This window comes from Haemaphysalis longicornis, unplaced genomic scaffold (assembly GCF_048455015.1).
Source record: "Haemaphysalis longicornis isolate Haplotype H1 unplaced genomic scaffold, Haemaphysalis longicornis Haplotype H1 scaffold_14, whole genome shotgun sequence".
In the NCBI taxonomy this organism is placed as follows: domain Eukaryota; kingdom Metazoa; phylum Arthropoda; class Arachnida; order Ixodida; family Ixodidae; genus Haemaphysalis; species Haemaphysalis longicornis.
Window position 1 is genome coordinate 52,328,891 of NW_027526245.1, and position 13,636 is coordinate 52,342,526.

Here is a 13,636-nt window from a genome sequence, read left to right on the forward strand (position 1 = left end):
GTCCCCCTCTCCATCGCTACCATTTTGCATTCCTGTTTGAATACCTCCCACCTTTCCCGCCAGCTGCTGATTTTGTCGTTTGTTTGTTTTTCCGCAATTTCCTGTACTCTATCCGTGAATGTGGTGTCTTGTAATAATTTTACATTAAATTTCCAAAGTTCCCAGCTGAACTTCTTACAATCCTCCCTCCTTTCCCCCAACAAAAATGAAACCAGGCAGTGGTCACTAAAAGAGACACTATCGACCACGTAGTTCTTGCACGCCGCAGCGAGCTCGAAAGATACGTATGCACGATCCAGCCGCGCATGGCTCGTGCCCTGAAAGTGCGTGAATTTTAAAGCACTTCTGTTAACCGCACAGTGTGCTACATCTGCTAGTTCGCAGTCTTCAAGAACTTCTGTCAAGACCATTGCACTCTGATCAATTGTTCGCGGCGACATATTTCTGTCTCTTCGTTCTAACACACAATTGAAGTCGCCCAATAAAATTACTCTTTCTTGCAGCTTTAAATAATCAGATAACCCTTCAAAAAAAAACGTCCTATCCCGTGTAACATTTGGTGCATAGATACACACTGCACGAAATTCTACTCCACAGTAGTTGAAATCACAACACACAATTCTGCCAGTTTCACTCGACGTAACTGTTTGTACACGAATACCAACTGAATTTCTAACCAAAATACAACACCCCCCCGAAGTTCCCACAGAATGACTCACGCAAACGCTGTAGCGGCCACTAAAGGGCCTTATCATGCTCTCAGTGCTGCTTTCGCTTTCTATTTTTGTTTCTTGAATGGCCATTATATCTATTTCTTTTTCGTCCATAATCCTTCGCAGCTGATACTGCTTGCGCCTAGCCCCAAGCCCTCTTACGTTTAAAGTAGAAATGCGAAGCGGCCTATTTAAAATAGCCATAATATCGAATTAAAGCACACTGAGAGCACAATACAACGGCCAGCTCAACGAACCCTGGGCTCCAGTGTAGCGACGGCGGATATTCCGTGTGCGTTGCCGTGGCCTTGTCCGTAGACTCCCCGGAGACGGCTGTTCGCTGCGCTGCACTGCACGAGAGAATCAGGGGGCATTGTTCACATTGCAGGGCCGAACAGGGACGTTACGTTATGTGTCCGGTGGCTTCCTGGGCCGCTCCGCGTTGACGTTGGGTTTCACCTTCACCGACGCCCGTCGAGCATGCGTCGGAGCCTTCGCCGGGGGTTCGTCACCGCTCGGCTCGGCGGTGCTGGCCTGTTTTCCCTCGACATAATCCCTTGTACGCTTTGAAGAGCCAGCAAGGACACCTGTCATCTCAACTTCTTCTTCTTCCCTGCTTTTCTCTCCCTCCGACGCCAGGAGTGGTGCTTCGGTCACGCCCGCACTGTCCGTGGCGTTTTGGTTGCCCTGAACGTCCGGGACTTCGGTGGGCGTTTCTCCTACGGCAGGTCGTTCGGCGCTCGGTGCCACGGCGGCTGCAGGTTCAGGGGGCGTTGCCTCCTTCACCGCGTCGCCTTCCTCTTCCTTGCCCTTCGAAGCGCTCTCCGCGTCTTCGGCGTCCATCACGTACTCGGACTTGTGGTCGTCGTCCCCTGGTCCGGCAACGTTCGCGTAAGTGCGGACGCACTCGCTGTCGCTGTGGCCGTAGCGGCGGCACCGCCCGCACCGTGGGACGCGGCACTCCCGACGAATGTGGCCACTCCGGTGGCAGCGCAAACAAAGCGGTACCCGTCCGGGCACCACGACAAGGGCCTGCTCACCGGCGATCCGTAGCTGGTGCGGGATGTCGTCTACGGTGACGCCCGACTTGAGTCGTAGGGTGACCAGGCGTGTCGTCGAGAGCTGCGAAGTGCAGCCCGGCACACGCCAGCGGTCACGGGTCACTTCGGTGACCTTCCCGTAAAGCGCCAGGGCGCCTCGCACTTCGCCGTCGGGGACGTTGTGGAGCACCCAGTGAAGCTTTAGGCGTACGTCCTGGCTCCGCGGATCAAAGATCAGGCACCTCCGCCCCTTCACTTGAAGTTTGGAGGCGGCAACCAGCTTCGCAGCTGCCTCGGCGTCCTTGAACGTCACGGCCCACAGGTGGTTCATCTGATATGCGCCCAAGGCCACAACCTCGGGCAGCAAATTCAGACGCACCAGCGGGTCGCGGAAATCCTCCACCTGGTATGGCCTGGCTTTCACGTCCGCGTGCAGAAAAATGGTGTTGAGAACAGATGGTCCGGATGGCAAATGAGGCAGAATAACTTGATATTCCTGGTTTGCAGAGTTGTCAAAAACAGAAGACCTAGTACCGCGAGCCGATGGGGCCGCCAAAACCGCCCCTTGAACGGAGCTCGTCATCCTGCGACCGCACTGCGCAGCGGCCGGAAGCAGAATCGAGCTATAGCGGCCCCGGCGACCGGTATTGTTCCGTATTCCCCTTATTTTACGCTTATTTTACAACAAACAAAAAATGATTGCCGCCAGTGAGGATTGAACTCACGGCCTCTGGTTTACGAGACCAGCGCTCTACCACTGAGCTATAGCGGCCCCGGCGACCGATATTGTTCCGTATTCCCCTTGTTTTACGCTTATTTTACAACAAACAAAATTTAATTGCCGCCAGTGAGGATTGAACTCACGGCCTCTGGTTTACAAGACCAGCGCTCGCTATAGCGGCCCCGACGACCTGTATTTTTCCGTATTCCCCTTGTTTTACGCTTATTTTACAACAAACAAAAAAATGATTGCCGCCAGTGAAGATTGAACTCACGGCCTCTGATTTACGATAACAGCGCTCTACCACTGAGCTATAGCGGCCCCGGCGACCTGTATTGTTCCGTATTCCCCTTGTTTTACGCTTATTTTGTAACAAACAAAATTTGATTGCCGCCAGTGAGGATTGAACTCACAGCCTCTGGTTTACAAGACCAGCGCTCTACCACGGAGCTATAGCGGCCCCGGCGACCGGTATTGTTGCGTATTCCCCTTTTTTTACGCTTATTTTACAACAAACAAAATTTGATTGCCGCCAGTGAGGATTGAACTCACGGCCTCTGGTTAACGAGACCAGCGCTCTACCACTGAGCTATAGCGGCCCCCACGGCCTGTATTTTTCCGTATTCCCCTTGTTTTATGCTTATTTTACAACAAACAAAATTTGATTGCCGCCAGTGAGGATTGAACTCACGGCCTCTGGTTTACGAGACCAGCGCTCTACCACTGAGCTATAGCGGCCCCGGCGACCTGTATTGTTGCGTATTCCCCTTGTTTTACGCTTATTTTACAACAAACAAAATTTAATTGCCGCCAGTGAGGATTGAACTCACGGCCTCTGGTTTACAAGACCAGCGCTCTACCACTGAGCTATAGCGGCCCCGACGACCTGTATTTTTCCGTATTCCCCTTATTTTACGCTTATTTTACAACAAACAAAAAAATGATTGCCGCCAGAGAGGATTGAACTCACGGCCTCTGGTTTACGAGACCAGCGCTCTACCACTGAGCTATAACGGCGCCGGCGACCTGTATTGTTGCGTATTTCCCTTGTTTTATGCTTATTTTACAACAAACAAAATTTGATTGCCGCCAGTGAGGATTGAACTCACGGCCTCTGGTTAACGAGACCAGCGCTCTACCACTGAGCTATAGCGGCTTTTTTTTTCTTTATTGCCGGTTTCAAACAAAATCCAGAAACAATGGTACATATGATAAAATCGCTGACTTCACTCAAGCCAGCGCTACATAACTAAAAACGGGGCATTGACAATACCTTTTCAAATTCATGCAACTATTAAGGAGTACATTTCTGACTCTTCCACATTTCTACAATACGTTGGGCACTCTCACAGAAATACTGCCTTGCTGGCCTTCCGTCTACGTCACAGTGCCGAAACGCCATTCGAGACCTCCATATTCCGTGGAGGACCAGCAACATCACTAGGTCGTAAGGCACTCCATTATCGTTTTGCACTGCCAGAAACCGGATGCCATAAGGGCTCAACGGAAACTCCTTTTTTAATGTTCGCTGAAGAACGTCCCACAAAAACACCCCATCCCAACAATCCAAAAAAACATGTTCCACCGTCTCGGCCTTTTTACACAAAGAACAGTCGACACCCCATGGCACAAACAGACCCTTTTCCAACATCCATGTTTTAACTGGTAAAACTCCACAGTGCAGTTTAAAGAAAAATGTTTTAACACCCGGGGGAATGGCCATAGCTTTTACACGTTTCAAGACGTTCTGCCCTGAGCCCACCGAAAACATGGATCGGTATAAAGGAACAGGAAAACAGATTTCAGCAAGGTCTTTATACAACTTTTTTTTTCGACACGGCACTCAAGTACTCCATAGAGAACCGTACACAAAGAAATTATGTCGCTTGAACAACTTCTTTTAAATACCCGTGTACTGCCCCATTGCAGCTTTGACAAGACGTAACAATGAATTGGGGCAATAGCCTGCCTAACCTGACTTGAATAACGGTGCGCAGGAAGGGGTCCTTTACATCGCGCAAGAAATAAAAGCGATTCACAACTTGTCTCAAAAACAGATGCGAGAGCGATAAACCGCCTTTGCGAACTCTTCGAAAAAGATTCGTCCTACTTGTCCTTTCCCAGGACGAGCCCCAAACAAAAACAGCACAAACGCGATGCAGCCGCTGAACATTGGCGCGAGAACAGTGAATCACCTGCAAAACGTACCAAAGTTTCGCGAACAAAAATATGTTGCACACCGTTGCGCGCGCAAACATCGACAGCGCACGCCCCTTCCCTTCCCACTTTTCCGCTTTATCACGCAACGCAGTCGTCTGGCTTCGCCAGTACGGGTCGCTATCTCTGTAGTTTTCAAGGGGAGCGCCTAAGTATTTGACCGGCACAACCTGCCAGTTCATACCTTCAAAGACAGTAGCCGTTACGTCCCAATTGCCATGCTAGAATCCCAAGCACTTGCTATAATTTACCGAGCTCCCAGTATATTCACAAAACGTCTTAAGCAACGCCACTGCAGTACTAATGCTTTTTCTGTCACGACAAAATAAAGCGATGTCGTCCGCGTATGCCAATACACGTACCTCGCATGCCTGCAACTGGAAACCATGAATACTATGGCTGTTTATTATGCTAGCGCAAAACGACTCGATGTACAAACAAAACAGTAAAGGGGACCGCGGGCATCCTTGCCGTACTGAACGCGTGACATATATTGGGCGGCTCACTGACCTATTTATTACCAGCCTTGTTGAACACTCCTTATACGCCAGTCTTACGCCCTCCGTTATTATTTTCCCTAGATTTACTTTTTCCAAAATAGTATAGAGTAGCTCATGAGAGACCTTATCAAATGCCTTCTCAAGGTCTATTTGCAGCATGGCTACAACCTCATTCATGCCGTCACAACACTCGAGAATGCTCCGTGCTATGTGTATATTACTAGTTATAGACCTTCCTTTTATTCCACACGTTTGATGTTCGCCTACTATGTCTATTATCACACTCTGTAACCTCCTTGCTAAGACTTTCATTAATATTTTATAATCTACATTCGTCAAAGATATCGGCCTATACGCAGTTACTTTTCTGACCTCTTCTTTTACATCTGTTTTGGGTATGAGTACAGTGTGCGATAGTGAGAACGAAGGGGGCAGTCTTTCCAGTGTGTAGGCTTCTGAGTAGAGGTCACATAAAACTGGACTTAGGTTATTGCGGAAAGCTTTGTAGAATGCCGTGCACAACCCGTCAGGGCCTGGAGACTTTCCCGGACTTAATTCATCAAAAGCCTTCTTAACCTCTTCCACTGTAATTGGTACTTCTAAATTTTCTTTCACCTCTTCATCTATCGTCGACAAGAATCTTAAAAAATTGTCCTTAAACCCTTCTAAGTTTGCAGGTTGGCACGAAAACAAACCATCATAAAAATCACAAAAGGCATTGCTAATTGCTTGTTGTTCATCAAGAACCTGCCCTTTATACTCTATTTCCGCAATAGAATTGCGGGTCGCGTATCTCTTTTCAGAGCTGAGTGCTCTCTTTGTAGGGGCTTCCCCAAACATGAACTTTTCTGCACGGGCTCGCACTATCACACCATGATATTTCTCTTGTTCTATAACTTCTAACTGATGTTTCAAAGTTTTAATGTCTTCCTTAAACAGTCCAGGTGACTCGCACTCTAGTGCAGAAAGAGTCTCCAGGTTTCCTCTAAGCAGAACTTCCTTTTTTCGTTTATCATAATGTAAGGCAGTTGACCTTTCAATGCTGTCATCTTAATATCTGCTTTAAAGTTCTCCCACTTAGAGGCACAGTCACATGTATCCTGTTCAAGGTTCCTGATGTTTTTCGTTACATCTTTTACAAATTCTTCATCCTTCAATAATAAGCTGTTCATTTTCCATAAATCCCAGTTGAAGGTCTTTTTATCTTTGCGCTTTCCAATCAAGAACGACACTAGGCAATGGTCGCTGAACGACACAGGTGTAACACTATACTCAGATCACTCCGGCGCAAGTTCTAACGACACATAAGCTCGGTCTAATCTTGCGTGGCTCGTTCCTTGAAAGTGGGTGAACTGGATATGCGTCTTGCATTCCAACATATCCCCCACATCTTCCAAACCAAAATCTGCTGTGACACCATTCAATGCAATCGTGCTTCCATCGCGATAAGGAGTGCCACTTGATTTATCGCGAGCCGAGCACACACAATTAAAATCTCCCAGTAACACAAGAGCCCGTTCTGTGTCAAGCCAGGCCCTTAACTCTTCAAAAAACACTTTTCTTTCGTCGACCTTTGTAGGCGCGTACACACAAACAATCCGCCATTCTTTTGACGCTAAAATAAAATCACAAATAACAAAGCGCCCATTTAAACTGGACGTAACGTTTTGCACTACTACGCCGCTGCTCCGACGTATTAAAATCAGACAACCTGCTGACAATCCCACCGCATGGCTGACGCAGACTTCATAACTAGGACTAAACACACCCACCATCTTTTCCGTGCTTTGCTCGGTCTCTACTTTCGTCTCCTGAAAGGCTACGACATCTAACTCCCTCTCCTTGATGATTCTGTACAGCTGACTCTGACGTTTACGCTCGGAAAGGCCGCGTACATTAAGGGTGGCACAACGCAGATGATGAAATAAACACCGCATGAATGGAAGATGAAAGCAAGTAACACACTGTTACACACACGTTTCAGGAACACTAGCCCCGCCCCCTTTTCTACCCCTCAAAAAAAGAAAAAGTGTTGTCCGTGCCGTAACGCTCATGCGAAGACCTCCCGCGCAAAAAACAGCAAACGTTTCGCTTACGGAGGCTTCCCCGCCGCTGGTCCTCTGTCGTAAGGCGTGGTGTTGGGCTTTGGCTTGAAGCTTGGGCGCCTCAGCATAACCCCGCCCACACTTGCCTTGACGTTGCCGGAGTCACCAGAGTCCTCACGCTTATCGTCCTCCTTACGCGGCCGCGTGATGGTGGCTTCCCGGTCGTCTCCGTGGCCGTCGCCGGCGTCACGCCCTTCACGCGTTAAGGCGGTGTTCGTCGAACCCGCCCCAACACAATCCTCACTTTTCGCGTCCAGCACAGGTGTCACCGGCGCTGGGTCGTTCTGGGAGGTCGACTGCTGCTCCACGGGAGCAGCATTTACGTCCTCCACGTCTGGTTCCGCCAAAGGGTCCCCGGGTGCGGACGCACCACCTCCGCCGGCTGCCGCAGCCTCCGCCTCCTCCTCGTCCATACGGTTTTCAGCCGCGTCCGCGTCTCCGACAGGTCCGGTGACATGTGCATACGTCCGCACGCACTGCGTCGCTTCGTGACCGAAGCGGCGGCAGACAGTGCAGCGCGGCAGCTTGCAGTCGCGCCTCATATGGCCCGTCCCCGAGCAGCGGAGGCACTGCGGGGCCCGGCCTGGAACGACCACGAGCGCCTGGCCGCCCGCAACCCGGAGCTCGTGCGGCAGGTCGTCGAGCCTCACACCGGCGTTGAGCCTGAGGGTCACCGACCGCGTCGTCGAACCTTTCTCATTCATACCCTTGACACGCCACCTCTCGCGTCCGATGTCGACGACACGGCAGTAAGGAAGCAGCGCCGCTCGCACCTCGTCGTCCGGCACGTTGTACAGAATCCAGTGCACTTTCATCCGCACATCCTGGTTCGCCGGATCGATGACGAGGCACCGGCGCTTCTTCACTTTCACGTCGGTGGCCTCGAGCATGCGCTTTACGCCGCTTTCGTCCCTGAATGTCAGGGCCCATACGTGGTTCATTTGATACGCCCCCAAGGCAAGCACCTCGGGGAGCAGTTCCAAACGAGCCAAAGTGTCCCTGAAATCTTCGACGCGATAAGGCCTCGCACGAACGTCCACATGAAGAAAAATGGTGTTTAAAACACACCGACCTGTTGGCAGCATTGGCAAACTGACGGGGTAATCTCCCGATTCCTGGCCAAAAAACCTGTTTCCGCGGCCAGACATGGCCGCATTCACCGCTCCTGAGGAGCCAATCATCCCGCGTCCGCACACTAGCGCGGCCGGAAGCAGAATCCCACTGAGCTATAGCGGCCCCCACGACCTGTATTGTTCCGTATCCCCCTTGTTTTACGCTTATTTTACAACAAACAAAAAAATGACTGCCGCCAGTGAGGATTGAACTCACGGCCTCTGGTTTACGAGACCAGCGCTCTACCACTGAGCTATAGCGGCCCCGACGACCTGTATTTTTCCATATTCCCCCTTTTTTACGCTTATTTTACAACAAACAACAAAATGACTGCCGCCAGTGAGGATTGAACTCACGGCCTCTGGTTTACGATACCAGCGCTCTACCACTGAGCTATAGCGGCTCCGGCGACCTGTATTGTTGCGTATTCCCCTTGTTTTATGCTTATTTTACAACAAACAAAATTTGATTGCCGCCAGTGAGGATTGAACTCACGGCCTCTGGTTTACGAGACCAGCGCTCTACCACTGAGCTATAGCGGCCCCGACGACCTGTATTTTTCCGTATTCCCCTTGTTTTACGCTTATTTTACAACAAACAAAAAAATGACTGCCGCCAGTGAGGATTGAACTCACGGCCTCTGGTTTATGATACCAGCGCTCTACCACTGAGCTATAGCGGCCCCGGCGACCTGTATTGTTGCGTATTCCCCTTGTTTTAAGCTTATTTTACAACAAACAAAATTTGATTGCCGCCAGTGAGGATTGAACTCACGGCCTCTGGTTTACGAGACCAGCGCTCTACCACTGAGCTATAGCGGCCTTTTTTTTCTTTATTGCCTGGTTTTGACAACACGCAAAACAACATTACAGATGATCACAATAAAACACTGAACTCAGGAAAAATGAGGCTGCCAGCCAATAAAGGGCTGACATTGTCAGTTAAAATAGCCTCAGCTTTGTCAGCTGCTCTATTTCTGGCAGCCAAACCGGCTATACCTCCTCAGACTTAATAATTTCGACAAAGCGACGAATACTCTCTTTAAAATACTGTCGGGCAAAACGTGCATCGATATCATTATACAGTTTTGCAGTGCGAGAGCGCCATATGCTATGGAGGCCCAATACCATTACTAAATCATAAGGCACTCCAGCCTCATTGTCCACTGCAAGAAACCGTATACCGTGAGGGTTTAAGGGAAAGTCTTTTCGTAGTGTCCTTAGCACCACATCCCATAAGTACACTCCCTCACAACAATGCACAAACACGTGGTCTATTGTCTCTGGTAATTTACACCTAAAACAGTCTCTCCCCCATTGTACAAATAGCCCCCTCTGTTCCATATATGTTCGTACTAATAATGTACCTGTATGCAGCGTAAAGAAAAAGCCTAAAGAAAAAGGACTTGACCCCTGGCTGAATTTGCATCCTTTTCACCCTCTTAAGAACGTCCTGGCCTGGGCCTCCAGAGTACATAGCTCTGTACATTGGCACAGGGAACACGGTATCCACAATATCATGATACAGATTTTTCGTTTTTACAGCACTAAAGTATTCTTTTGAAAAAGGTGCATTCAAAAAATTAACACTTCCAACGACTTCTTTGAAAAAACCAAAAATCCCTCCATGCATATACCCGGTGGTTACAACAAAGTCAGGGAGAAGCCTGCCCAGCCTCACCTGACACACTGTCCTCAGAAAGGGGTCGCTTACATCCCTTAAAAACAGAAATCTATTTACAAGCTGTCGCACAAATAGGTGCGCCAGTCCCAGTCCCCCATCTTTGATTCGCCTGAACAGGTTGGTGCGGCTGCACCTCTCCCAATTCGAGGCCCACACGAAAACAGCCATGACCCGTTGCAGCTTTTGCACATTTGTGCGCGAACAGTGGAGCACTTGCATCACGTACCACAGTTTACTAACAAAAAACAGATTGCACACTGTTGCCCTAGCAAAGGTTGATAAATAAGCCCCCCTCCACTTGTCTACCTTTGCTCGAGTCTCCTGTGTTTGTTCGTGCCAATACGGCTCACTGTCTTTATAACACTGTAGTGGGGCTCCAAGGTACTTTACGGGGGTTGTTAACGAGCTTACGTTGGCAAAAGTATCAGGGGTTGATTGCCATTCTCCATGCCAGAACCCCAGGCACTTATCCCAATTTACAAGGCTTCCGGTGATTGTACTAAACTGTTTTGTTATCTCACCTACTTTAATAATACTTTCCTTGTTTTCACAGAATACCGCAATGTCGTCTGCATAAGCCAATACTTTTACTTCGGCCTCATGCACTCGGAACCCTCGAGTTTCTACATCTTTGAGTATGCGCAAACACAATGTTTCAATATAAATGCAAAACAAAAGTGGGCTGAGGGGGCAGCCCTGGCGCACAGTGCGTTGCACGTTAATGGGCGCTCCCAATGCCTTGTTCACAACTAACCGCGTGGTGCAATTCCGGTACGCCCTGAGCACGAGGTGGCGGGTTCGATTCCCGGCCGCGGCGGCCGCGTTTCTGATGGAGGCGACAAGCAAAAACGCCCGTGTGTACGAGATTTCGGCGCACGATAAAGATCCCCAGGTGGTCAAAATTAATCCGCAGCCCTCCACTACGGCGCGCCTCATCGCTGGCGTTGCGTCGGCGCGTTAAACCCCACAATCAATCAAATCAATTCCGGTACGCCAATGCTACCCCCTCTTTGATAACAGAACCGACGTTTATATAGTCTAAAATAGAAAACAATACTTCGTGCGATACACAGTCAAAGGCCTTTTCGAGGTCTAGCTGAAGCACAGCGACCCCTAGGTGCATGGCATCGGAACACTCTAGTACACACCTTGCCTTGTGTATATTGGTGCAAATGGACCTTCCCCGTATGCCGCAAGTCTGATGAGGGCCAACAATTTTATGAATCACTCCCTGGAGCCTACTTGCTAGTATCTTCATAAATATTTTGTAGTCCACTTTCGTAAGTGAAATTAGCCTATATGACGTAACCTGCTTAAGTTTTCCGACATCATCTGTTTTGGGGATTAACACTGTGTGAGCAGTTCCGTAAGAACGTGGCAGTGTTTTCAAATTAAATGATTCATTGAAAACAGCCACTAATACCGGCGATATTTCATTCTTAAATTCCTTATAGAACGCTGCACTCAAACCGTCCGGGCCTGGCGATTTCCCCGGGTTTAAATTATCAATGGCGTCTTCAACTTCTTTCGATGTTATTGGTTGTTGTAGCCACTCCTTTGTTTCATCGTCAAGCTTCGGCATGTCGCTGAGGAATTCTCTCCTGAAGCTTTCGATATCGGCAGAGCGGTAAGCAAAAAGCGACTGGTAGTGCTCAAAAAAGGCACCCTCGATGTGCTTGTTATCCCCGGAAGTTTCGCCGTTCCAGTCAATCTCGGTTATGTGATTCCGTCGAGCATGCGCTTTCTCGAGCCCCATGGCTCTCTTTGTAGGTCTTTCACCCGCTATCGCCTGGACCGCTCTTGCTCGTACAAGCGCTCCGTGATAGTGTTCTTCGTCGATTATTTCAAGCTTTTGTTTTGTTTGCCTGATGTCGTCTTTGTACACGCCCGGCTGTTTGCCCTCCTGCTCTGTCAGAGTTTTTAGCAATTCTCGGAGCGACGTTTCCTTTTCTTTTTGTTCGAACCTTATGCAGCTGGCCCGTTCAATTGCTTTAATTTTAGACGCTTCTTTTGTTAGTTCCCACATTTCCAAGATCATATTTTGGTTGCCCTGTTCGATTTTCCTGATTTGGTCCTTTACTGTGTTGCTGAAATTTTCGTCTTTTAAAACAGTTTCATTTAACTTCCACAATTTCCATGTAAAATTGTTCCGCCGTTTTTTGTGCCCTATTCTGCACGCGACAAGACAATGATCGGAGAAAGACAATGGCCAAACACTATAGTTGCTGCACATTGGAACCATTTCCACCGATATGTAAATCCGGTCCAGTCGGGCGTGGCTAGCGCCTTGAAAGTGCCTCTATTGCACGCTTCTTGCGCCCTCCAAACATTCCGCAACATCCTCAAGACCGAATTCCACAATGTGCTCAGACAAGATATGAGTGCTGACGTCCTTGAACGGCATTTTGCTTGTCTTGTCACGTGCGGTTAACACGCAATTAAAATCCCCTAATAGTATTCTTTGCCTATCAGTGGTGAGGTGCTGCCTGATACTATTAAAAAAGTCAGCACGCTCGTCCCCAGAATTGGGGGCATAAATGCACAAAACGCGCCATCCGACACTGCGTAAAGAGTAATCACACACCACTAATCGCACCGACAAACACGACGTAACAGTTTGGACAGCTAAGCTAGGTAGCTTTCGCACAAAAAGCACGCAACCCGCTGAAGTGCCGACTGCGTGACTAACACATGCGAAGTACCTCGACGTGAAACGCCGCACCATGCTCTCAGTCTCTGCCTCCCCCTGCACCTTGGTTTCCTGAACCGCTAACACGTCAACGTCATGTTCGGTTAACAGTCGGTACACTTGGCTCTGTTTTCTTTTCCCAGCCAATCCCCTGACGTTGAGAGTAGCTACGGTCAGTGCGAGATCATAAGACAGTGTCTTTTAATTAGAGGCTGAGAGCATGGCGCTTACCTTTCTTGTCTCGAGCTGGCTAGGCGCTCCCGCCCGCCACTGCGCTGTCCCCTGTGTTGCGCTGTTGGGGGGCGTTTCCTGGGGTTTCCTGTCGGGCGGGATGATAGGCTTGAGTCTGAACGACGGCCGCCGTATCTGCGTTGTTTTCGCCGGCGGCTCCTCGCTGTTCTTGTTACCCATGTTGTCGTTCCCGTCTGCTGCGTCGACGCGGGAACGCTTGACCGTCCCCACCGAAGTCGCTGCTCCGTCGGTGTCCATCTTCTCCGGGTGTTGCCCCACCTGTGCACTGGGGGGCTCGGGTGCCAAGCACTTTTCGTCGCTTTCACCCAAGCTCTCCTCTGGTGCTGCCGTCGTTGCTGGGGTGGCCTCTAGGGTTTTTACTTCCTCGGTGAGGCAGTCTTCCCTTGGGGTCAAGGTGGTAGTTTCGGAGGGCTCGCCCCCACCTGCGCCTTCAGCTGCTTCCTCGGCCTCGACGACATCCATAAGGTGCTCGGAAGTAGCCTCGTTGTCAACGGGTCCCGTCACTGACGCATACGAAGGCACACACTGCGTATCGACGTGACCAAAACGCCGGCCCTTGGAACAACGGGGCACCCTGCACTCCCGCCGCACATGGCCCTGGCC

General features: G+C 49.7%; 1 protein-coding gene and 13 non-coding genes across 14 annotated transcripts; all 14 read right to left on the reverse strand.

The window, feature by feature from the left end:
• Positions 1–1,121: 1,121 nt before the first annotated feature.
• Positions 1,122–2,336, reverse strand: LOC144164895 (uncharacterized). Its single transcript, XM_077695133.1, has one exon. The coding sequence runs from the start codon at positions 2,334–2,336 to the stop codon at positions 1,122–1,124; it is 1,215 nt and encodes a 404-aa protein (XP_077551259.1).
• Positions 2,337–2,453: 117 nt separating this feature from the next.
• Trnat-cgu (transfer RNA threonine (anticodon CGU)) lies at positions 2,454–2,525 on the reverse strand. The gene has a single exon. It is a non-coding gene; the product is annotated as a tRNA-Thr (tRNA).
• Positions 2,526–2,723: 198 nt separating this feature from the next.
• Trnat-cgu (transfer RNA threonine (anticodon CGU)) lies at positions 2,724–2,795 on the reverse strand. The gene has a single exon. It is a non-coding gene; the product is annotated as a tRNA-Thr (tRNA).
• A 67-nt stretch (positions 2,796–2,862) lies between these two features.
• On the reverse strand, positions 2,863–2,934 carry Trnat-ugu (transfer RNA threonine (anticodon UGU)). The gene has a single exon. It is a non-coding gene; the product is annotated as a tRNA-Thr (tRNA).
• A 67-nt stretch (positions 2,935–3,001) lies between these two features.
• Trnat-cgu (transfer RNA threonine (anticodon CGU)) lies at positions 3,002–3,073 on the reverse strand. Its single transcript has one exon. It is a non-coding gene; the product is annotated as a tRNA-Thr (tRNA).
• Positions 3,074–3,140: 67 nt separating this feature from the next.
• Trnat-cgu (transfer RNA threonine (anticodon CGU)) lies at positions 3,141–3,212 on the reverse strand. The gene has a single exon. It is a non-coding gene; the product is annotated as a tRNA-Thr (tRNA).
• Positions 3,213–3,279: 67 nt separating this feature from the next.
• On the reverse strand, positions 3,280–3,351 carry Trnat-ugu (transfer RNA threonine (anticodon UGU)). Its single transcript has one exon. It is a non-coding gene; the product is annotated as a tRNA-Thr (tRNA).
• A 68-nt stretch (positions 3,352–3,419) lies between these two features.
• Trnat-cgu (transfer RNA threonine (anticodon CGU)) lies at positions 3,420–3,491 on the reverse strand. The gene has a single exon. It is a non-coding gene; the product is annotated as a tRNA-Thr (tRNA).
• Positions 3,492–3,558: 67 nt separating this feature from the next.
• Trnat-cgu (transfer RNA threonine (anticodon CGU)) lies at positions 3,559–3,630 on the reverse strand. The gene has a single exon. It is a non-coding gene; the product is annotated as a tRNA-Thr (tRNA).
• Positions 3,631–8,600: 4,970 nt separating this feature from the next.
• On the reverse strand, positions 8,601–8,672 carry Trnat-cgu (transfer RNA threonine (anticodon CGU)). The gene has a single exon. It is a non-coding gene; the product is annotated as a tRNA-Thr (tRNA).
• Positions 8,673–8,740: 68 nt separating this feature from the next.
• Positions 8,741–8,812, reverse strand: Trnat-cgu (transfer RNA threonine (anticodon CGU)). The gene has a single exon. It is a non-coding gene; the product is annotated as a tRNA-Thr (tRNA).
• A 67-nt stretch (positions 8,813–8,879) lies between these two features.
• Trnat-cgu (transfer RNA threonine (anticodon CGU)) lies at positions 8,880–8,951 on the reverse strand. The gene has a single exon. It is a non-coding gene; the product is annotated as a tRNA-Thr (tRNA).
• Positions 8,952–9,019: 68 nt separating this feature from the next.
• Trnam-cau (transfer RNA methionine (anticodon CAU)) lies at positions 9,020–9,091 on the reverse strand. Its single transcript has one exon. It is a non-coding gene; the product is annotated as a tRNA-Met (tRNA).
• A 67-nt stretch (positions 9,092–9,158) lies between these two features.
• Trnat-cgu (transfer RNA threonine (anticodon CGU)) lies at positions 9,159–9,230 on the reverse strand. The gene has a single exon. It is a non-coding gene; the product is annotated as a tRNA-Thr (tRNA).
• Between the last annotated feature and the right edge of the window lie 4,406 nt (positions 9,231–13,636).

Bases quoted from the DNA above. Each gene is read 5' to 3' on its own strand.
- LOC144164895 (XM_077695133.1), bottom strand. From the start codon at position 2,336: ATGACGAGCTCCGTTCAAGGGGCGGTTTTGGCGGCCCCATCGGCTCGC.